Raw genomic sequence first — 24,466 nt, 5'->3', positions numbered from 1 at the left:
TCCAACCCAACACAGAAAAACTCCCAGTAGACTACACATGCCCATGGATAGAGACTGTCAGCTTTGAACCCAGCCTAGAAAACTCCATTAATCCCTAACTCTTCCTCCTCTGTTTTCAGCTTTGGGCAACAGCTGGCACTCCAAACTCCTGAACATTGCTGGGGCCAAAGCAATCCCTGGACATGAAAGGGAGGTTGGGCTACAGGACTGCAGATGGCTGCTCCTTTCTGACCCAAGGCAGCTGTCTCCCGTCATCTTCCCTTCCCTGCCACTCTGAGGTGTCAGCCTCACACATCCCCTACTCCCCTCTTCCTTCCTCCCTTTCTCACCTAATTCCCCCCAACCTCGAGCAGTAGCAAAGCCTATTCTGGAGCCAGATGATAGGCTAGAATTTGACTCTAGCACTTACTGTGTTGACTCTGAACAAATGAATCAATTTCTCCGTGATTCAGTTTCTTCATCTGTAAAATGGGAGGAAAAAAACATAAACTCCCTCACAAATGTTGAGGATAAAATGAGTTTGTAATTGTACAGTGCTTAGAACTGTCCAGGGGAAACAGAAACTGCTGCATGAGTGTTTGTATAATAAATGCCCTGGTACATTCAATCTGAGCAAAGGGGGTGGGTGATGAGCTGGGGGTATCAGGGGTATATCAAGGTACCCTTACCCCTTCTCTTGGATTACTGTTTGACTCTCCCTCTGGTCTCTCCGACCCCAGGCGACTTTCCTGTGAGCACTTTTTCCAAATCCTGATTTGTTTGCATTCCTCCCCTGCTCATCTGCAGTGGCTCCCCTTTGCTTTCTGGATAAAGTGCATCATCTTCTGGCCCTTTAGGATCTCATCCCTCAGAACCCCCCAGACCCATCTTCCCTAGCTTTCCACGACCCTGGATCTGTGATCCAGACTTCCTTGAAAACATGCCCTCCAGTCTCAGGCCACCATGCCTTTGCACTTGCTCTTTCCCCCACCTGGTATTTCTTCCCATCCCTCTCCCTCTGATGCCCCTTCCCAGTCCCTGCCGTGCTAGCGCTAGCGGCCTGAAGGGGGTCCCTGAGGAAGGGAAAGGGCTAAGTGGGGGAGAGACAGCAACTCTCAGAGCTGCAGTTTTCTTAGCTTCAAAACAATAAGAAAGACAGAGCACCTCTCAGAATCAAAGAAGGGGTGGGGTCCTCTGGAAGGTAGAAAGTGGTCTGCTGGCATCAGTGATTGTTAAAGGGTTACTGGGGTGCCTGCCCAAGCGGTCCCTTACTTCCGAGTCCCTGGTCCCCCACCCTCCCCAACACAGGCCCCTGTTGGTTAGCAGAGGTGATACATGAAAGACGAGAGGATGCAAAGGGGGGTGGTGAAGAAAAGAGGAAATAAGGAAGTCGAGCGGGGTGGGGGTTGAGAGGCAAAAAGCATGTGGCTGGGGTCTGCCCGTGAGGAACGAAGGAGAGGGTGACCGGGGATGCCCTCCCCTCCGGTGCCCCCTTCCTTCCCAAGGGGGCTGCCCCCCTCCGGCCACTGCCCAGCAGGCATGGGGGAAGAGAGGGGGCGGCGCCGGGGGAAATGAATAATTGAAGTACAGAGGGGAGGAGGAAGAAAAGGAGGAGGAAGAGGAGGCGGCGGGAGCCTCCTGCCCAGGGTCCCCCCCCACTCTGCACCCCACCCCCTCCGCCGCCCGGAAGTCGCTCCCCGCCTCCTGCTCCGCCAACATGGCCGCGAAGTCGGATGGAGCGGCGGCCGCGGCCGCGGCCAGCCCGGGGCCGGAGGGGGCAGCCGGGGGAACCCGGGGCAGTGCGGGCGGGCGCGGAGAGGCGGCAGCGGCGGCCGAGGGTCCCGGAGAGACCGGGCCGGGCGGCTCGGGGCCGCGCTACGAGCTGCGGGACTGCTGCTGGGTGCTGTGTGCGCTGCTCGTGTTCTTCTCCGACGGCGCCACGGACCTGTGGCTGGCGGCCTCCTACTACCTGCAGGGTCAGCGCACCTATTTCGGCCTCACGTTACTGTTCGTGCTCCTGCCCTCGCTAGTCGTGCAGCTGCTCAGCTTCCGCTGGTTTGTGTACGATTACACGGAGCCCGCGGGGGCCCCGGGACCCGCCGTCAGCACGAAGGACAGCGGCGCCGGCGAGACCGCTGTCAGCACCAAGGACAGCGTCGTCGCCTTCCGGACCAAAGAAGGCAGCCCCGAGCTGAGCCCCCGGCCCGCGCCCTCCTCGGCCGGCGCCTACCGCCGCCGCTGCTGCCGCCTCTGCGTCTGGCTGCTGCAGACCCTCGTCCACCTCCTGCAGCTTGGCCAGGTCTGGAGGTAGGAGACGCGCAGCGGAGGGAACTGAGCCCAAGGAGTATGGGGGTTTGGGGTGAGGGCTGCCTGCTGCCCCAGCTGTGCTCTGATCTCCATAGGCCCCCCTCCAGTCCTGACCTCCACCTCGCCCCACCCTATTGCAGCTCTGATTTCTTCTCTGCCAGCTCCTCCTTGACCTCTGTCCTCAAGCTCTGACCAACCAACCCCACTGCCATTCTGGCTGAGCTGGCCAAAGAGAGAGGAGAGGATGGGGCAACAAGGGAGAGAAAGAGATCCTTAGGGGTGTGTGAATGAGGAGGGCCCTGGGCAGATGGGGATGAGTGTAGAGCTTGGAACAGGGCCCCAGAGTTCCCTCTAGCTCTGACCCACTCCTCTCTGCGTGAGTGTGGAGCCTGAGCTTAAGAAAGATCTCAGAAGCCCTTCCCTGCTCTCAAAGATCCTTAGTTTGGAATTGCAGTCCATTCCTAACCTCCCAGGAGAAAAAGAATTTGAGGCAGCTAAACTTTTTGGACTTTTGACTAAGGATATGCCGGACCCAGCTGAGAAGCTGCCTGACTCCTCTATGTGACTCAGTATCCTAGGACTACTTCAATATGGCCCACCCCACCCCCAATAGGGCCAAAGGGATTTGCAATCTTGAATCTGAGATGAGATGGCCCCTACCTGTCCTTTAATTCCCTGAGAGTAAAACAAAATTGAGGCTTTGTACAATCAACCCATATCCAGGCTTCTTCCTCTGCCAAGACTGAGGGTGCCTGCTGTGCTGAGCCGAGATAATCAGAGACAGGGAGAATTCTGAACCTAGGGATTCCCTTGACTCAGAATTGCTCTAGTAGCTTAGGCTGTACCGTGCACTGACAGAATGAACATGCCTACCATGTGATCTTAGGTAAACCCCTTCCTCCCTCCAAGCCTCAGTTTCCTCACCTGTGAAATGAGGGAGAATTCCTACTCTTCTCATCACACTGGTCTACCATCACATTTTTCTTACCTGTTGGGATGATGGAGTAAGAGGTCTATGTGAAGGCCCTGGTCATTTTAACATGTTTTAGGAATGGAATAGATTATCACGATTATCACAGATGTGGGGAAGGCATGGAAAAAGTTAGTCACTGTAGAGATGTAAAGGTGATTATTGCTGTTGTTATGGCTATTCTGCTACTTATTAACACATTCTGCCTAACTCAGAAGATTCCATTCTGGGCTGAGGGTTGGAATCAGGACTCCCTGGGTTTGTCCCAGCTGCTCACTTGCTGTGTCACCCTTGTTGTGCTGCCAAATCTCTCTCCGTCTTGGTTTCCCCATCGGTGCCTTGCCTAGATGATGTGTATATTCCATTTAGCTTGCTATGGGGGAAAAGGGGGGTGGGGCTTTATCCACACAAGGTGGTGTTATTATTGTTAGCTTGACACATAAAAAGATTCATGTCTACATCCAGGAACTAATCTGCATTTATCATTCTGTGCCCAAGTGGACAGATGGTAAAAGATATTTTTAGATTCTGAAATGGCAACTTCCTATTCTTAGTAGCCAAAGCATCACCCCCCTTTCCCTTCAGCCTAAAGTGGGCCAGCTGCCCCTTGACTCACTGACAACCTCAAAGCCCTCTCCTTCCCTCATTCAGAATCTACTTACAAGGAACTGACACTTCTTTCTTGAACATAAACTGAAGTTACCTCAAACAGGGCAAAAAATGGCCATGGGGTGGAGGGTGGGGCATCAGGGGAGTGGCTGGAGATGGCTGAGGGTCCATTGAGCTCCATGGTTTCTTAAATAAAAGAGCTAGCTATTTCCACTCTCTATTTATAAAGTGAGAGGGTTGGGATGAGATGATTTTGCAGGGATGACAGACTAAGGGCCCTTGGGTTGGCCTGGCCTACAGAAGTGTTTTGTTTGGATTGTACAGTATTTCAAAAATCCAGAGTCCTACCTTCTTTTGAAAAAAAGAAAAAAAAGGAATCTAGTAGGATCAGGCTTGTGACAATTTAGACAGAATATATATGCTCCAGTTTGTCCAACTCCATTCCCTTTGAACACATCTGAACCATTTCACTTAGGGATTAGGGGAAAGAGAGCCCTAATTTGCAGTTCTATAACAATTATATTACTAAGCACTCATTTTGTGCTAAGCCTGTGGGTTGCCTTTTTACCTGTTTCAGCTCTTGTATTCTTCCTAGTAATCCTGGGATGTGGTTTGTATTATCATTCCTACCTAACAGATGAGGGAATGGAGCCTCAGAAAAGGGAATCCTTGCCCAAGGTCATGTCACTAGGGAGTAGAAGAGCTGGGGACTCAAGACTCTGCCTTCAAGCCCAAGTTCAATTTATCTACCCTGCAATTCTACCACTAAAGTGTCCCCCAAGCTCAAAGAATTATGAGTCTGAGATCCCAAGATTCCAGGATGATAGAAAGTCAGGGCTTCTGCTGCACTGAGATAAGAATGTGAAAGGAGGGGAGGGAGATGAACTATATGGCTTAGGATGGGGAGACTGTGTATATTGTGGGGAAAGTGCTGCATTTGGGGGCCGTGTTCAGGAGACCTAAGTCTTTAGTTGGGTTTATAACTAGCTTGCTAGGTGACCTTGGGCAAGGATCTTCCCACCCTGGGCCTCAGTTTACCAGTATGTGGAATGAGAACATGAGATCTGATGACATTAAGAGCCTCCCTTTTTGGAAGTCTGACTCTGGGTCTAGTTAACAAAGCTTAAAGCCTCTGGGCCCCTGTCCCAAAAGCTTTGGATTCTAAAATGGCTGAAGATCTTGTTAAATGGAGGAAAATCCAGACAAAGTATAGGGAAGGCATCTGGGCTGGCATTCCTAGAAATTAAGCATGTTAACACCACATGTTTGCTTACCACGTGAAATGTTCCCACAATGAACAGGTTCGCTGCTCAGAGGGACTTAGTATAGATGTTCTGAGCAGTGGAACTGGGCAGGGGGAGTAATGAGGAAGGAGATGAGCGTCTGAGCCCTATAGGATCAAAGCTGGGAGACTGGCCAGCCATTCACCTCCTGATCCAACACACCCTCAATTCTGAATAAAATAACCTGAACCATAACAATATCTTTCAACTCCTCATGTTTGTAGAATGCTGAATCAAAAGCCTGAATACTTTAAGGAGGCAGGTAACAGAGACCTGTGTCAATAAAAGACAGCATTATGGGACAAGCAGTGTCCCAGGGAAGGGGGGCACTACTTGCCTCCAGCTGCTGATGCCTTTAGAAACCATGGATCCAGTATTGTCAAGTCTCCATTTGTCAAGAGAAATGGGAAATTGGGATTTTTGTGTGAATTCTGCCAATTTTCAACTACTAGTTAAGATTTTTTTAAAATAGTGTCAACCAAAAGAAACATATTTTTGGACCCATCCTCTTTGCAACCTTTGGGGTGGGTATTGTTATTATTATTTTAAACACAAAATGGGGCTCTGAGGAGGGAGAAGAGGGAAAGGAATTCATGGGCACTATGCACCCACAATGGCCTAGCAGCCGCCTGTGAGGTGCTCCAGGCGTGTGATCTCATTTTACCCTAAAACCTTCCCTCTGGTTGTGATTCATATACCCACTTATCAGACAAGAGAGTGAGGCTCAGAGAAGTCGAGTAACTTGCCCAAGGTCACCCAGTGAGGAAGTGGAAGAGATGCAAGGTGCCCACCCAGCTTTGTCCAACTCCCAAGCCCAAGCTCTGCCCCTGCCACCACCCCATCAGCTGCCTGGAAGTATCCCACAGTAATGGCCCCATACGGAGATAGACTGATCCCTGAGAGAGGAGCACACAGATCCTCGGTGGGACATGAAGCTGGCTGTGCACTGGACACCAATTTGTGTGTCCGTCCTTCCCCACCACACCCACCCAACCCTCTAAGCTGTTAAGCCACTCAGAGCTGTTAAGCCAATTAAAGTTTTAACCCTGTCTCCTCTGACCCTGTAGGCAGCAGAGCCGTAAGCCATGAATCCTGCTTTCCCTAATCTTGAACTCACTGGGCCCCAGCTTTGCCCAGATAAGCATGATTTGCTAAGCCAATTAGTGGACGATGATCTGTCATAAGATCTGGGGACCCCAAAATGAGGAGGGAGGAAGGGAGGCAAACAGCTTTGAAGGCCCTCCCTCTAATGTGCCCTCTATGTCTGGGCTCGAACACTGCTCCCTCTGCCTCCTCACAGGCCCTGCCCTCAAAAGAAGTTCTGAAATTAATTAGTGACCTTCTCAGGCTCTGGGTCTCTTCTCTGGGAAAAGCAAGATTTCTTGGCTTAATGGTTAAGAGCATGGACTCTGGACTCAAATATCCACACTTCAGATCCTGACCTTACCACTTCCTATATGTGATCCTGACAAGCCATATAATCTCTCTGTGCCTGAGTTTCATCCCTTGTAAACTAGAGACCATAATGGTACCACCTCTTGGGTTGTTTCCAGGTTTAATGAGATAATGTGTACCAAGTGTTAGCAAAGGGCTGGTCCCATTGTTAATTAGCCAGAACTGTTGGCAGTCATTAGTTCCGTCAGCCTGAGCTTTGTTCCCTGTAGAAGGAGGTTTTTTCACTGAACTGGTGGCCAGAGAGGGGGCAGGAGGGCAAGAAGGCCTCAAAGGCCCCTGGTGCCATGGCATGGCAGCTGTTCCTTTCATCTGTAGCCATTCTTACTTGACTATATGGAGCACCTGCTATCTACCAGGCACAGTGCTGAATTCTGGGAATAGAATGGTGAGCAAGACAAAGTCTCCACCCTCATGGAGTTCAGTACTCTAATGGGGGAAACAAATAAACAAACAAAATAAAATAGAACGTATGTTATATACATAATCCAAGTGAGAGAAGACAGCGGTTGGACCAGGGTAGGAGCAGTGAGGGCAGGTGTCCATTTCGAGCAAAGACAGAATATCTTTGCATGCTTTGGTCAATTTCCCCATGGGGGCCAAAGAGCTAATGATTAAGAACTCACTCTGAAATCAGACATATCCTGTGTCTGCCACTTTCTGTGATTTGGGGCAAATGACGTAACTTACCTGTGCCTTGATTTTCCCATTGGCAAAATGTACATCCTAATAATAGTACCTACCTATCACATGTGGCTTGAAACAGTAGTAAATTAAATAATATATATATGGTGTTTAGCACAGTGCCTGGAACACAAGAATTCCAGTGCAATTCTCATTAGCCATTACAATTTGTATTATTATTTATAAAACAGTCCAGGGGTTGGATTCCATAGAAGTTTAGCCCTGTCACCATGATTTCAACAGAGTTATCTCTTGAGTTTCTCTTTTTGGATATGGTGGATACAAGTCTTAAGATTTTGTTTTGACAATCCCACAGCTTGAAACATATTTACAACCATTTGAACTCAGTGACTGTCCATAGGTTCCTCCCTGCTCCGACTTGGCAGGGTTGTTCCAGCCCAGCCTCACCACCCACCTCTTGGGAGACCCCTCTCCAGGACTCCCCCACCCCGCTGCCCTCCTCTCCCTGCCCATCCGGCAGCAACAGGCCATTAGAGCTGCTCCGAACAGACACAGCGGCGGCAGTTGGGCCCCATGTCCCGTCTGATCTATAAAGACCACACAGGAGAAGCCCTGCTGGGAGGAGGGAGAGCTGCCAGGAAATAGCTTTGAACCCAGCAGCTGGGGTGAAGGTCCCTGGGGAGAGGAAAGAGGATGGGTTGGGAGCTCCCTTGGCCCTTCCATTCACCGCCCTGTCTTTGTTAGGGCCTGGAATTCTTCCCCTGGGAAATCCTGTCAGCCTCCAGTTCCCGCCACCCCACCCCACCCCACCTGCAGCCAGAATGAAAGTTCCAAAGCTCAGATTGGACCCTGCCACCAGAGAGCCAGAGAGCTGGCCCTGCTTCCCTCTGCCCCTCAAACAATCCAAGTGCTTTAGCCTGGCATCAGAGCCCTTTGCCTCCTGCCCTTTCATCATCTCCTCACTGCTCTGGTCCCCAAAAAGCAAGCCACACCCTCCTTTCTTTTTGCGCCTGAGGCACTGCCTGTGGTCCTTCCTCCAGTAACACCCTGTTCCCATTCTCTTCCCAGAGAAATTCAGCACACCCTTCAAGGCCACGCTCAAATGCTGCCTCCTCTGAGAAGTATTCCCTGAGCAAACCCAACACAGGCCACTCACTCTCAGCTCCTTGGACTCCACCCCCCACTCCCTCAACTGGGCACATTGTGGTTTTTAATCGAAAATGGAAATTGCCTGGTTGTTTGTATGTTATAAAGGAGCTGTGTGTTCTTGTTGAAACCTCAGGCAGCACAGAAAACGTGTAAGGTGACTTCCCTCCTCTTGTCTCTGGGGGCAGAGAAGTGGAGTTAGGGGAGATTGCCACTTCCTACCTAGGTATTTCTTGTATTGCTTGAAGATTTTACTCTGGTTTTTAATTAACTGAGATATATATATATATATATATATACACATTCACTTATTTTTTAGAAGTCAGATATTACTGAAAATAGTAATTATCATTTATAGAGACTTAGATTACATCATTCTATCATTCTTCGTCACAATAATCCTGTCAAGTGGGGAGGGTGGTGATGAAGAATAAGGACTGTGAAGCCCAAACTTGGGCTCTGCCACTTATGAGCTGTGTGACCTTGGGCGAGTCACTTAACTTCTCTGGGCCTGTTTTCCTCATCTGTGAAATGGGTTAATAATGTCCCTATATAAATGGCCATTGTGAAGGCTTATTGAATTAATATATGGAACATGCTTTACACATTATTCAGTAAATTGTAAGTGCTCAATTAGTGTTAGTTAAGATTATTGGCCCATATTACAGATGTGGAAATTGAGGCTCTGAGAGGTAACAGCCACCCAGTTAATAGTAAGTAGCAAGGCCAGGGTTTGAAGTGATGCAGTCGGGCTCCCAAGCCCACATGTTTAACCACCAAATGATATGCCTTCTGCTAGTTAAGCATGTTCTTACAAAACAATCAATCATGTATTGCTTGGGAAGAGGAAAAAAAAATTAGAAAAGCATTTAAAATTTTTTAATATAAAATACCCCCACTGTTAACATTCTGGGTTCTTCCTCTCAAACTTTCCCCCAAGGCACAATTACTCATTCCTCTTCAGCCCCACAGTCTTGATCATATTCTGTTGTCATCGTCTGCTCACCTGGCTGGTTTTCCTACCAGATTACAAGCCCCTGAGGAATTGGGGCCTTGTCCTTTCTTCTCTCTGCCCCCACGGTGACTGGCTTGGAGCAGACTTTCTGTTGCTGTTGGCCTTGTACCGTCCAGTTTTGGTGAGGTCTGTAGCAGTTTCCTAGAACATGAAGTTGGTTGAAGCCGGCCTTGCTTCTGGGGCTGATGGGGACCCTGAGGGGTGTGCGAGCCCTGTGCAGTTGTGGCCTCAGTACACAGCTCTGCTAGGCGTGCATCAGCAGCCTCCCAAACTGCCAATGGGCCGATGCGGGCTAAGGGCAATGTGATTGTGTTTGAATAAGATGTAGTAGGAACAACCCCAGGGCTGAGTTCCCATGAGGATGCAGGTGTGCCTGATTTAGGAGGGAAGTTCCTCATATGCATTAGGTGCCCAATAAATGTTCACGTGAACTGAATAGAATCTTTGAAATCAGAATCTTGAGCAGCATACTTCCCTGCCTGAGGTTCAGTTACCCCCATCTTACTGTAAGGCTTAAGAATCCTGGGTGAGTTTCCCAGGACTCAGACAAGAGAGCAGAGTAGCGGAGAGCTTGGGGCCCTGCCCAGCTCGTAGCTCTCTGATGTCCTAGCTATGTGACCCTGGGCAGCTTACTCACCAGCCAGAGCTCTAGTCTCATCTGCAGAGTGAGAATAGTGGTAGTATCCACCTCTTAAGATTCTCATAAAGGTGTCATGAGATAATATAAATGTGCACAGGGCTTTGACATACTATATGCTCAGAAACTATTTACTACTTTTACTATTCTTAAGGCCCAAGTAGCAGCCACGCTACTTGCTGGGTAGCAAGATAGGGGATAGGAGAGGGGCATCAGGGGTCCCAACACTCACTAACCCTCACCCACCGACCCCCTTACAAGGAAGAAGACATGATCTGTGGCTCCAGAGATTGTGAGAGGACAGATAACAACCCAAGGTTCAAGGGAGGCAGAATCTGTCTGAATAGAAGCGAGAACACCCCGACTGCCAAGCTGTCCAGAAACAGGGCAGGCTGGCCTGACTTTGGCAGGGAAGCTGTAGCAGGGCCTCCTGCCTTCAGTTTAGAGGATAAACTAGTAGATGCACTCTAAAGCCGCTTATAATTTAGACCGTCTGTAGATCTAACTTGGGGGTTTTATGATGCCTACCACCAGACCACAAGTTGCAGATCAGCAGCCCATGGGCAAATCTAACCTAAGGATGTGTTTACTTGGCCCACACAGTATTTTTTTCCCTACTGGTTAATGAAATTTTTTATCACAGAAAGTGTTTAAATATAAGCAAAGGCAACGGGGTAATGATGGCCCATGTACTACCACCGCGCTTCAACAATTAACTGCTGGCCAACCTTGTTTGATCCAAAAGAACTTCGTGCCATGATGGAAATAATCTGTACCTGCGGTGTCCAATACTAGCCACGCGTGACTATTGAGCATTTGAAATGTGCCTAGTGTGAGTGAGGAACTGAAATGTAAATTGTATTTAATTTGAATTAATTGAAATTTAAACAGCCATATTTGGCTAGTATAGGACACGTAGGTGTTGAAGAGCATAGGTCTAGATCCCACCGCATTTCTTTCCCTTCCATGTTGTTTTGAAGCGAATCTCAGACATCATATCATTACACCCATAAATATTTCAGTACATCTCTAAAAAGATAGACTTCTAAAATATAACTAGGACATGTAATACTGTCATCATACCTAAAAAAAGGAATAATAATTTCTTAAAAATTCATATGGTATTTTTTAAATTAGCTGCCAACATTTCCAAACTGGGATTTTTTTTTTTTTTTTTTTTTGCCTAAATATCCTAATTTCCAACTATTGTTAAAAAATTGAAATTCCAGCACTCTGGGCTCACATACTCCCAGGGCATTAGTCAGCTGGGCACAGCTGTCTTTTTAGACAGGGCACCCCTCTATCATTCCCCAGAGTCGCTCATAATATCTCTACCATCTAGGATCTTACAGGCCAGGGACAGATAGAAGTGGTGCTGTCTCCCTGCCTTGATCTCCAAGTACCTTCAGGTGCCACTGAGAGACTGGAATCTAACCCCTTTTCCCCCAGTAGCTCATGCCATCCTGCCTCTGCACAGAGGTATCAGGAAAAGGGAGAAAGGGGGGAAAAGCCCTGGGCTAGAGTATGGAGTCTTAGGTTAGTCTCTGCTCTGTACCCATTTCACAGATTGGGAAAGTGAGGCTCATAGAGAAGAGATCTGGCTGCACTCATGCAATGAAGGACATTGAGGCGTGAACTTGGTCCCAAATATTGTGCTGGAGAGGGGTTGCCTGCTTCCCTACTGAACAAAAATAATAGCTGATATAATGGATGGGAGAGGGTCTCAGCTTTTAAGCCAGAGTCTAAAATTATTGGTAGGGAAATGTTTGGCCTTAGCCCAGCAAAAAAAAAAGAGGTGCTGTGGCTCTGTAGGGGACTGCTGAGGAGGAGGGAGACAGCCTAGCTCCCAGCATCACATTAAATAGGAGCCAAACGTGTAAAATCACATTCTTTTCTGACATTTATGACTCATTTGGCTGCCAACCTCAGGAAGTCCCATTCTGCATCTTTGCAGGAGGGCTCACCATCCAGGGATGGACAGATGTGGGGAGGGGGTCTCAGAGCCATTTGCCCCAAGAGTTTCCTGCGCCACATTGCAGGTGAGGTAGCTGTAGAACTGGAGGCCCAGTGTTCCTCGGAGGACCCGCAGACTGCACCTGGGTTGCAGGGCCTGACTCGGCTTGATCCCTGTTCTGTGGTGAAATGGAGGAGCTGCCCATTCCTGATTTGGGATGCAGCTCCTGTGTTTCTGGCTGTTGACCTTGGGCAAGTTTCTTCTCCAAATGCCTGCTAAATGTCCGTGGAGTCCATGCCTTTCTGTCTGGGCCACCCTCACCTCTCACCTGGTAACTGGCCTCCAGCCTTCTACCCTTGCCTCCCTCCAATCTGTTCCCTGCAGCCAGAGCACTCCCTCTAAAGTGCAGAAGCGCTAACTCTGTTGTCACTACTTTGTTTCAAAACTTTCTGTGGCTCCCATCACCAGTAAAGATAAAGACCAAAGGTTCACCAGGGCCTGCCCCTTCTCTCCCTTTCTCACCTCCTTCTCTGAGCTACAGCCGCCCTGACCACTTCCTGTTCCCTCCCAAGTCAGGTCTTTGCCCATATTGTTCCTTCCTTCCTTCCCTCCTTCACCTGGTTAACTCCTATGCCTGCTTCAGATCATGGCTCCGTAGCCACCTCCTTCAGAAAGCCCTGCCTGACTGCTGAGCCGGGCCCAGCCCTTCTTCAATAGCACTGCCTTCCTCAGTGCTCAAGCACAGAATCCTGTTTGAAGCATGTCTGGAACCCATTGTTGCAGCATGTTTATATGGTGATTTAAATAACGTCCAGCCCCACTGCTAGGCAGTACCAGATGGGCTGGGTCTGTCTTGCTTACCATTGCATCCACCAGCACTTTAGCACATAGTAGGCACTCAAAATGCTAGGTAAATAAGTGTCAAATGAACCTCTGCTTTTCTGAGATGCAGTTCCCTCATCTGGAAAATGGGGATCATGCCCATGAAACCTCATAGGGCTGCAATGAGGATTTTAGCCAGGGCTTCCATGAGTGGCAGTTATTTTCAGGGTGAGGATAAAGACCCCAAAGAAGATCTGCTCTGGGAACTTGCCCCAGAGGGATTTCTCTGATCCTTTGTCTCTTGGAGACATATTCAATGAGCACCAGGTTCTATCAGAAACTAAACTGGAAACTACAAGGTCTTCTCTTCCTGTTGTGACCTCTGAGTCAGATGATGCCTTAAAACCTCCCTGTCGTCAAGTACCAAGCACTGGGCTGGGAGTTAAATGCATAGTACCACTTTCTGATTCCATAGCTACCCCGTAAGGTAGGCATTGAGCTGAGGGGTTTGAAGAGGGAAGCAGCTTGAGCAAGAACTACCCAACAGTAAGTGATGGAGCTGTAATCTGCACCCGGGTCCCCTGACTCCCAAGCCTGGGTCCTTTCCCTCTGCACTTGACTGCCTTTACTTGGGAAGCTTATAAAGCAGAACTTACCAAGTGCATTCACACTCTCCATTCACTCACTTACTCAATAAATAAGTACATATTGAACATTAACTAAGTGCCCAGCATTAAGGACATAGCAGAGAACAGGAGAGCCATGGCCCCCACACCATTGGAGAGGTAGCTAATAAATATGTAAGCAAGTAAATCAGACCATTTCTGGTTGTGATATGTGCTATTAAGAAAAGAAAACAGGGTAACTTGACAGAGGTGGCCAGAGGTGTAGGTAGAAGTGCTTTGGAGATGGGGCAGGGGTGTCTGGAAAGGCCTTTCTGACAAGGTGACACTGAGCTTGTTGGAAAGAATGAGAATGTGCCAGACATTTCCAAGCAGAGGCCCAAAGGCTGGGGTGACCTTGGGGTGTTCAGCAAGCAGCTGGGGAGGTAGGAGATGGGGAGGGTGGAGGGAGATGAAGTTATAGAGGTGGGCAAAGGCTGGATCACACTGGGCCTCAAAAGTCACAGTGAGGATTTTATTCTAAGGTGAGTGGGGAGTGGCATGGCCTGATCTAGGATTTACAGGCCCTCTTAGGCTGCTGTGTGAAGGATGAGCTCTAAGGGGGCAAGGATTGAAGGAAGGAGATCAGGGAGGATGGAGGCTGCCTCTGATCTGGAGCCAGGTAGCTTGGACAAGTGGTGACACCAGGCAGAGAGAGAGGAGTACGTGGGCTGGGCCTCAGTGTTACCAGAACTGGATGAGTGTGGAGACGGGCCTAAGGAAAACTCCGTGGGGCAGGAACAGGTTACTTGGGCCCATTCTGTAGAGGAGAACTGAGGCCCACACAGGGGTTGGACTTTGCCAGAAAATCCAATGAGGGGCTCTAGCCTGGGTTCCCTGACTCTCCAATTGTTATTGTCACCCCTCCCCCAGGTTTCTCTAAACCCACGGAATCCCAGGCAAAGTGTTTAGGTCCACCACTGTCCAGTAGGGGTCCTCCTGGGCAGTTGTACTGTCGGGGCGGCCAAAGCACCTCCTCTGGGCAGGGGCCTGTGGAGAGGCAAGTCTGAGTCCCAGACCTGGCATTAACTTGCTGGGAAACTTTATACAAGCACAGTCCCTTTCTGGGTCTGTTTCCTCACCTGTAAAATAAGAGTAATGACATTACCCACCTCAAAGATTTGCCATGAGGAGTGCACACTGTGTATAAAAAGGCTTATGGTGGCCTACCATACAGTTGGCGCTCAATGTGAGTGATTATGATTATGATTAACACCTGCACACTGTCTCCCTACAGCCCTACACAGCAGTAAGGGGCGCAGCCTCCTTCCCATCAGCCCTGCTCCCCAGCTGCCCTCTGCTCACGCTGCAGGGGTCCCAGGCCTGGCCCACAGTGGAGACTGGAGAGCCCTCCAGGGCGCTGGCAGTTCCTGGATGGAGCGGAGCGGGGGAGCTGCTGGGAGCTGCTGTGGTTTGGGCCCAGAGCTGTGAGGGGGAGGACAGAGGGGCGAGAACACACACTCAGAAACGCGGAGACCAACAGATGGAGGAGCTGAGGATGTGAGAGACGCAGACAGACAAAGGGAGCCCCGGAGCTGGGGAGACGAGGAGCAGGCCCAGAGGACGGCAGGAAAACTGCAGTCACATGTGCCACAAGCTGAGCAACAGACCAGCAGATGGGCCAGGCAGCCGAGGGACAGAAAGACAGACAGACAGACCAACAGGCAGACCCAGTATCCAAGAGATAAACAAATACAGAGAGAAAAGCAGACCCAGTATCCAAGGGGACAAACAGGCTATCCTGACATCCAAAGGATGGATAGACTGATGTTGCAGCTTCTAAGAAGAAACAGACAGGCTGACCCAAGATCCCAGGGTCTATCTGACTAACTGAACATAGTATCTAAGAGAAAACATGACCCACAGGCCAAGGGACAGCAAGGGGGACTGACTCAGTGTCCCAGGGTGAGACTGGCTGACCGTATCTGAGGAACAGATAAATAGGCTGACCTTGCATTCAAGGTGAAGACACAACAGGCTGATCTGAGGCACAGACAGACAGAGACCGTGACCCCGGATCAGAGGACAGGCAAAGAATGGGCCCATGGAGGCTGAGGCCCAGGCCAGAAACTGACCAGTACCAGAGATTCAGGACGACCCCAGAACAGCAGAGAGGGGAGAAACAAGGTGACCCAGACACCGGGCCCAGAAGCTTCTGGCTTCTCAGGGACATGGGATCCCCTCATCCTTCTCCCTGCTAGAGAGGAGCCCCCCAACTTCGGGGGATGCTGGAAGGTTCCTGGGTCACAAAAGCAACCAGGCCTGGGGAGAAGGGAACATCTTCCATCCATTTCTTTACCCTGCCACCTGCTTACAGAGGCAAAGGGTTCCAGAAGGGACACCTATTTAGATCCTTGAGTAGAGGGTTCTCACAGCTTAACTGCTGGCTTCTCTCCCCTTCAGGCTTGGTTTTTTTTTTTTTTTTTGCTCCCAGCCTCACCCTCAACAATACTCAAATAACTGCTCTTCCAATTCCCTCCCAGACATGCTTCCTCTCTTAGCACAGGACTGGGAATCAGCAAATTAAATCCAAAATAGATCTCTGAGAGCCTCTGTTCCCACACCTGTAACATGGGGGTAGTAGAAGCTCTGTTAGGTTCTGGTACACACCGGCCTCAAGCAGTTTAAGTCTGAAAGGTGCCAGCACTGGGGAGGCCCAACCAGGCTAAGGAACATCAGGGGAGGCTTCCTGGAGGAGGAAGGATAGAAATTAATTAGTGAGGACCAGAGTTGCTTGCGAGGTGTAAACTCAGACAGAAGAGCCCCAGGGTCTGCAAGGTTAGGAGGAAGATATGAAAACACCCACATTTATTGAGTGTCTTCTACATGGACTGATGCTGGGGTCACCAAGAGGATGAGACCTTTATCCATGGACCCGCAGTGGTAAAATAGAAAACAAATGTGTAAACCGACACATAAGATTGATAATGTATATTAAGAAGAAAATCAGACAGGGCAATGTGATAGACGAGAGGGTTTGGTGAGGGCAGAGGGGCTGACATGGGTGGGTGACCTGGCAGGCCCCTCTGAGAAGGCGACACAGGAACTGATGAGCCAGCCACAGGAGGATCTGGGGAAGGGGTGTTCCAGGCAGAGCAAGGAGCACCGCTCACATCCTGAGTCAGGAACAAGACTGGCTGGGTTCGAGGAAACTCCAGGGCACGTGCAAGTGCTGGGAACAAATGAAACTGTGGTTTGAGATAAGCTGAGAGAAACAGACAGCCAGATGGTTTAGGGCCTGCAAGCCAAGGGGAGAAGCTGGGATTTTGTTCCAAGTGTGACAGGAGGCCCTTGGAAGGTTTTGAGAAGGGGAATGACATGATCTGACAGGTTTTTAAAATATCCTGCTGGTTGCCATGTGGAGAATGGACTGCAGTGGGCCAGCAGTGGGTACAGGGAGACTACTGAGAAGGCAGAAGATGACGGTGGCCTGGGCCAGGGAGGTGGAGCAGAGAGGAAGGATGAACTGGGGATGTGTTTTGGAGAAGAGCAGATGCCCCCTCTCCCTAACCCCTACCTCATCCCACCCCATGGTCGGATTCCTTTCCCTGAATGGGGCATTCTTCTACGTGGGTATTATCTGTCCCATTTTCGTGAAGATCAACTTCTTCCAACTTCCTTTCAAGCAGAGTGGAAGAGGGTAGGCTTCCTGGAGGAGGTTTCAAGAGAGGCTGCTTAGTGATCAGGAAGAGCCAGAAGCCTCCACCTAGCATATATTCCCTCTCACTATGTGCATATCCCTCTATGGTTTACAAATTATTTTTAAATCCATCACCTCATTCAATGCTCACAAAAAGAGGAACATGAGGCTCAGAGAGGCAGAGAGACTATCCACGGCCACCCAGCATCCAGGACAGGTCTGGTAAGCTAACCCACAGACCCAGCATATTGCTGTCTTGCCTTTGTGATCCTTACCCTAGGGGATGTGGCAGGCAGTATGGTGAGTACCTGCCCCTTTTTAGAGAAGGTAAACTGAGGCCCAGGGAAATTAGGTTGCATGTTCTGGGCAGAGTTGTTTTAAGACCTCTGTGGGCCCCATATCTCTCAAGCCTATTAAAATGCAGTCACATTGAACATCAAACGTAAATTATATATAACCAGATAAAAGCCAAATTGCAGTTGACTGGCTGATATCATGTTCTGTTGTGCAGACATTTAATTAAACATTTATTAATTTTGATTCTGCAGTTTTTCCCCATGTTTTAGAGCCAATTTTCCAGGCCTCAAATGTTTTCCTAGGCCCATGAAAACCTCACAGGCCCTTTGCAGTGAGCATTTAATGCCGGCTGAAGGAACAGCCACAGTTTTGGATCCTGTTGCTAAAAGGGGCAAAGAGAGACTGAACCCAGGCCTTTTCACCTCCAGACTGTGGTGTGGTCTTTCCATACTCCCTGCTGACCCCAGAGGCCTCCTCTCTTCCCCTGTCCCTTCCCTGCTTAGCCCACAGCCACCCTGGACTGGGCAAGCCCTTTGTCTGTAGTTAGCTGGGGCGTGGGGCCTTGGGAGATGACAAAGGAGTGGGTAGGAATGGGCAGGGAGGTGGGCAGCCAGCCTGTCAGGTGGTGATGGATGCTGGCCGGCCTGGGGCCTTCCTCACGCTGACCTGGGCCAGGAAACAGATGGTCTTCCAGCCTGAGAGAAACTTCCAGGGTGTCGTCCTCCCCCAACTCCCCAGGCCCCTTCACATTGGACCAGCTGGTCTTCCCTTCCTGTTCAAAGCCAGAGCTACAGGACTGGGGAAAGAAATGGGGTCAGTAAGGAGATGGAGGCTGGGCAAGGTGGTTGTGTTCTGGGCCCCACACAAGCTCTGGGTCTCTCCCCCAGGCCCCATTCTCTCACTGTCTCCAGCTCTGCTCTCTGCCTCTCCTCTGTGCCCTGCCTAAGCTCAACCTGTCGTTCCAGGCCTGGACCAAACCCCAGCCTCTCCTGGCTTTCCTCCAATCCAGCCTCCAGAACAAGCTTTCTGAGCCAGCAAGCTGATCACATCACCCCTGATTCTGGGATAGAATTCAGATTTAAAATAAAATATGAACTCTTCAGTCCAGAGTTTGATGCCCTTCACAATTCTAGTCTTCTTATGTCCCTGCCCATGAAAACCCACCCCTCCAGATACAGCCAGCCACTGGCCATTCACCTAAAAGGCCAAGTTCTCTTATGCCTCTATGCCTTTGCTTCAGCTGGTTCTTCCACCTGGAATGCACTTCTGCCTCCTGTGGGCCTTCAACTACCTCCGCATGCTTTAAACTGAGATCAGATCTTCCCTGACTCCCTCCCTAGCTAGATACCCATCTCTCCTCTAGGTTCCACAGCATCTTAGCGCATCTATTTCAGCTCTTATCTTGTCTTTCTCCCATGGGACTGCAAGATACTTAAGGGCACAGGGCCTGGCACATAACAAGTGGTCAGAATATACTTGCCACGTGAATGAACGATTCTAGCTGCAGGGATCCTTATGTAGGAGGTAGGCAAGGGCCCGTAGAGTGGAAAATACAGGAAGACAGAATTCTATTCATCAGAAGAAACACAGTCCAGCTCTGGAGCTGTTCAGAAGCTGAAGGCCCTGCCTCAGGAGGTAGGGGTGCCCTATCCTGGGACGTGTGCGAACAGAGGGTATAAAGGCATGAGGCTGAGAATTGCTGCAGGAATTCCTTCATTGTGTGGACGAGTTTGACTGAGGGGCTTTTGCATTTCTTGAGTCAGCTTCCGAGGGAACAGCCCTCTTGCCATCTGGGCTGCCAGTTCCATACTGCATCATGTTCAGGCTGTGTCTGCATCCTCAGTTTGTGCATGGAAGACCCAGGGATGGGGAGGAGAACCCTAAATGGGATGTTTCTGGCCACATTTTGGGGGAAAAGTTTGGGTTCCAGAACATCCACTCTGAAAGGATCCCCAGAGTCAGCAAACCCATCCCTCTTGTTGGCAGATAAAGAAACTGAGGCCCAGAGAGAGCCATACCCTTGCTATGACTGGGATACCCATTTGGGGAAACTGGGTATCAGCTAATCCCAAATTCCAGGGAGGACTGTTTCTTCCCTTGGACTGGCAACACACAGTTGAATATAGTTGGTCTTTAGGTTCCCAAACATCCTAGAAATGCCAGCACTTCTATTTGGGTATAGACCCTCCAAATCCCTGGCCCCTCAATTTTAGATTCAGGCAATAAGGTCACTGAGTCTGTGTTGGGATTATCTCCCCTGATTTCTGGGGAGATAACGTCTAGAGGAGTCCTCTCTGGTTTTAGCAAAGTACGTGCCTACTCTGTGAATCAGAGAATTTTGGGGGTTGTGGAACAGGGTCTCTGGCTGCAACAGCCAGGGAGAGAGTTGCTGGGCAAGGAACCGGGGCAGAAATCAGATCCAGAGATTTGTGTGGACAGGTCCCTTCTTATCCCACATGGCACTGCACTTTATAGTTGTAAAGTATCTTCCCATCCATTTAATCCTCACAGCCACTTTAGGAGGAATTAACTAGGGCTTAGAGAGAGTCTTGCTCAAGATTACACAGTAAATTAGAAACAAAGTCAGGAAATGAACTCAGGACTTCAGAATCCCTGCCATACCTCCTACAGGGCTACCAGAGTCCATTCAGTTAAACAAACTTGCAATCAGGCATTCAGGCAGTCATTCAGCCAACGCAGATTGAGCACCTACTGTATGCTAAGAATTGAGGATACAGCATTTAGCAAGCTGACCTAGTCATTCTAACAGAGTTCACAGTCTGGGGGAGATGGATGCATAACCAAGCAGTTACAACCCACTGTGACAAATGCTAGGTTAGAGGGAAGCCTGGGAGAGGTCCCTACCCCAAGTGAAAGGTGGTCAGAGGAGGCTTTTGAAAAGAAGTCATGTGTAAAGCTGAACCTTCTAAGAAAAGCATGAGTTATCCAGGTTTGAAGTTGGAGGACAGGGCAGGTTGTTCCAGGCAGAGGGAACAGCCCAGTAGTGAGGAGAGCACTGTAAGCTGGAATCTATGACCTGTGCACAGCAGCTGGAGCCAGAAAGTTTGTTGGGAGAAGTGGTTCAAGAAGCAGCAGCAAAGTCTCACATGCCCAGATCTTGCCCAGTGCCCTGTGGGGAGAACCGGGCAGTCACAGGTTGTGGAACAAGCCAGGGGACTGCTGGTGGCCACAGAACTGGGGGCTGGCACCAGGGACTATCCCTGAAGGAACCTAGGTGTGAGCAAACTCTTCATGACTTACAGAGAGGCCATGTTGCGGAATGGTTAGAGTGCCGGCCCTGAGGCCAAGTTATCTGGCTTTGAATCCTGGTTCAACTGCTTCCTAGCTGTGTGACCTTGGACAGGTGACGTACCTCTTGGGGTCTCAGTTTCCTCATCTATAAAGTGGGGATAATAATAGGGTATTGTAAGCTCAGTGCACTGTGAAGTGTCAGGAATCCTACAAAGAAAGCAGGCCCTAAGCTGCCGAAGCAACGAGGATGAAAATGCTCTATTACGGGCTTACTTCGCGCCAATGTTTTAAGCTAGTGAGCCCATTCGGCGCTCCGCACTATGGCCCCACGACGTGGTCCTTTCAATACACCCATTTTACAAGCTGAGGAAACAGGCTCAGCGCAGTGAGTGACTACTTTCCGCTCGCAGAGTGGCCAGGGGCGGGATAGGAGGGGCGAGCGCGGTGCGGCGCCGGAACCTGACACGGCGGCGTCCCTTCCGCAGGTACCTGCGCGCCATGTACCTGGGGCTGCAGAGCCGCTGGCGCGGGGAGCGGCTGCGGCGCCACTTCTACTGGCGGATGCTGTTCGAGAGCGCCGACGTGAGCATGCTGCGCCTGCTGGAGACCTTCCTGCGCAGCGCGCCGCAGCTCGTGCTGCAGCTCAGCCTCCTGGTGCACCGCGGCGGCCAGCCCGACCTGCTGCCCGGTAAGCCCCGGCCCCTCCGCCCTCCAGCCCAGAGCTCCGGGGAGGCCCTGTGCTCCTGCCCCTCGGGGCACACTCATCTTCACATTCTGCGGGCCCCACCGATTCACCCTCCCTGCTTCAGGCCCCCTGGGGGATGCCCTGCCCCTCCGCACCCCACCTCCACGGGAGGCCCCCCATTCTACTCTCATTACCGTCCAGGCCTCTGGGGGGATCCCCATATCCCCTCCAATGGTCTCCTTTCCCTCAGTGTTAGGAGAGACCTGGCCCCTCCACCTCCTCGCCTCCTTTCAAACCCCCTGGGCGCCGCCCCTTACCACCCTCCTCTTTTCCCAGTTGCCAGGCAGACCCCAATGCTGCCAAGTACAAAGAGGCCCTTGCCTCCATCACCACATGTCAGACCCTCCCCAGCCTTCACGCCCTGGGGACCCCCTGCCTACAGATCTGCTCAGTCACCATCACTTTCCGGAGAGGCTGTCTGTCCACCTCTCACTGCTCTTCATCCCTCTGGGGACTTTTCCCAGGCTAAGTCCTGATCCGCAGGCACTCAGGCCCCGCCTAGTCCCTTCCCTAACTCCAGCAGACCAGGCCAGCCCTTTCCCTGTCAGAGAAAATTCCCATCCCCAGTGTCCCTGGAGCTCCCCATGCTCCTCGCACCCAAACACTGCCCTGCCCACCTTCAGTGTCGTCTCTCAGGCCTCTGGGCATCCCTTGCCCAGCATACCGGGCCGCCACAAACTCTCCCGCCTGGATTTCTTTCCCATGCCTTCAGCTATGCTCAGCTTCGATGTCCTTCTCTTCACTCCAGTCTCACCCTAGAGGCCTATAGCTTCTAATTGTCCCTGCCTGGCTCCTAATTGTAACCCCCTTTGCCTCCTTTTCCACTCCCAGAACCCTGGATCCTAATTTTCCACCCTCCCACCAAGAACCTTGAACTCAGCCCCATACTAGAGACCTAAACTTGACCCTTATGGAAACCAAAATCACCTACCTTCCCTCTCCTACGTGCTCCCACCCCTGCAGAAGTACCCAGCCCCATCCACTCTCACTGCCCCACATCATTGCCCTGGAAGACCACCCACCCAGACCCCACACCCAGATACCCCTCCTGATTTGTAGACCTTTCCCTTGAACCTCCTCAGAACCCAGCTCCTGATCCAGAACCCTCCCCCTCTCCCCAGACCCTGACCCAGACCCACCCCTAACCCAGCCCTCCCCACCCCCACCCTGTCTCCACAGCCCTTTCCACCTCCGCCTCACTCCTGTCCCTGGCCTGGACACTGGCCTCCTACCAGAAGGTGCTGCGGGACTCGCGGGATGACAAGCGGCCCCTGTCCTACAAAGGTGCTGTGGCCCAGGTGCTGTGGCACCTGTTCACCATCGCGGCCCGCAGTCTGGCCTTTGCACTCTTTGCCAGCATCTACAAGCTCTACTTTGGCATCTTCATTGTGGCCCACTGGTGTGTCATGACCTTCTGGGTCATCCAGGGCGAGACAGACTTCTGCATGTCCAAGTGGGAAGAGATCATCTACAACATGGTGGTGGGCATCATCTACATCTTCTGCTGGTTCAATGTCAAGGAGGGCCGCAGCCGCCGTCGCATGACCCTCTACTACTGCATTGTCCTGCTTGAGAATGCCGCACTCACCGGCTTCTGGTACTCCAGCCGCAACTTCTCCACCGACTTCCGCTCGCTCATCCTGGTCTGTGTGGTGGCCTCCAGCTTTGCGCTCGGCATATTCTTCATGTGTGTCTACTACTGTCTTCTGCACCCCAATGGGCCTATGCTGGGTCCTCAGGCGCCTGGATGCATCTTCCCTGGGGCCCCGGAGCCCTGTGGCCCACCAGCTGAAGCTGTCACAAGTCCCCCAAGATCCCTGCCAAGGACTACAGGAGCCGAGAGGGATGGGGCCTCAGTGGGGGGCGAGCGTGCAGGGACCCCCACGCCACCTGTCTTCCAGGTGCGGCCTGGCTTGCCTCCCACACCAGTGGCCCGCACCTTGCGAACAGAGGGGCCTGTCATTCGGATTGACCTGCCTCGTAAGAAGTACCCTGCGTGGGATGCTCATTTTATTGACCGCCGGCTCCGGAAGACCATTCTGGCGCTGGAGTACTCCTCACCCACCACACCCCGGTTGCAGTACCGGAGCGTGGGGACCTCCCAGGAGCTGCTGGAGTATGAGACCACAGTGTAGGCCACAGTCTACCCCAAAAAGGGGTAGGCTCGGCTGACCCACATCAACCACAGTGTTGGGCCCAGAATTTCAGGGCCACCAGGCTAAGGGAGAGCGGATCTGTTGGTCCAAGGGTAGAGTGACCCCACCATTGGGTTCTTTCAGGATAGGGGGCAGCCTTGTGGAGGCCCCAGCTCTAGGCCCTGTTTTCAGCCCTGTGGCCAACTTCCTAAATTCTCCTGAACCGGGGCCCAGGGAATCAACTGGTGCTATATTGCCACTTCCATGGAGGCCTCCATACCATGTCTGGTGCCAGGGCCTCACACCCTCTCTCTCCCCTGCTTGGAGTTACCCATGTGTTGCCCCTTCTGGACCTGCCAGAACAAGGGCTCTGTGCAGGGTCCATGACCTAGGCCCTGTGCTACTTGTGGGTATGGAGGGGGGCTGCCCCTCTGGTAAGAGGAGATCTCTGAGAAGGATGAAGGAGGCTGTGGAAGATGTGAGGTGTGGTGAGAGCATCTGGCAGACAAGGGTGTTGCACTTCCCGTGGAGTCTGAGGTCTGGAGCCTGGGCAAGAGGGGGATTAAAGGAGGGAGTTGGGGTGGGATGGGGGGTTGAGGGTGGGGGCTGACAGTGCTGGGGCTGGACAGGAGGAAGAACCATGAGACATCTGAGGGGTCCAGGCTGGCAGAAGCATGAAGGGGTAGCAGATTTGGGGGTAGGGAGTTTGCAAGCCAGAGTATAGAGAATGTTCCAAAAGTGAACTTGGGAGACACCTTTTGTTGTGGGCTCTGTTATGGATGAGGTTCCAGACACCTCAGGTGAAATATTTCAAGGAGCCATTCTTTGTTCTAGATGAGCATCTAGAGCACTTCCTCTAGATAAAGATCTTGAATGCAACAGATAAAATGTCTAGGAAGATACTCTGGGTTCACTT

The 24,466-nt window shown here is 51.2% G+C and overlaps 1 protein-coding gene across 1 annotated transcript; it reads left to right on the top strand.

Moving 5' to 3' along the window:
• Positions 1-1,696: 1,696 nt before the first annotated feature.
• XKR7 (XK related 7) lies at positions 1,697-24,106 on the top strand. The gene is made up of 3 exons (XM_017660616.3): positions 1,697-2,286; positions 21,156-21,358; positions 22,595-24,106. The coding sequence occupies exons 1-3, from the start codon at positions 1,697-1,699 to the stop codon at positions 23,548-23,550; spliced, it is 1,749 nt and encodes a 582-aa protein (XP_017516105.2). The 3' UTR covers positions 23,551-24,106.
• The last annotated feature ends 360 nt before the right edge of the window (positions 24,107-24,466 follow it).

The sequence above is a fragment of the Manis javanica genome, chromosome 5 (genome assembly GCF_040802235.1).
Source record: "Manis javanica isolate MJ-LG chromosome 5, MJ_LKY, whole genome shotgun sequence".
In the NCBI taxonomy this organism is placed as follows: domain Eukaryota; kingdom Metazoa; phylum Chordata; class Mammalia; order Pholidota; family Manidae; genus Manis; species Manis javanica.
Note: the sequence above shows the minus strand (reverse complement) of the source record. Positions and strands in the feature narration are given on the sequence as shown.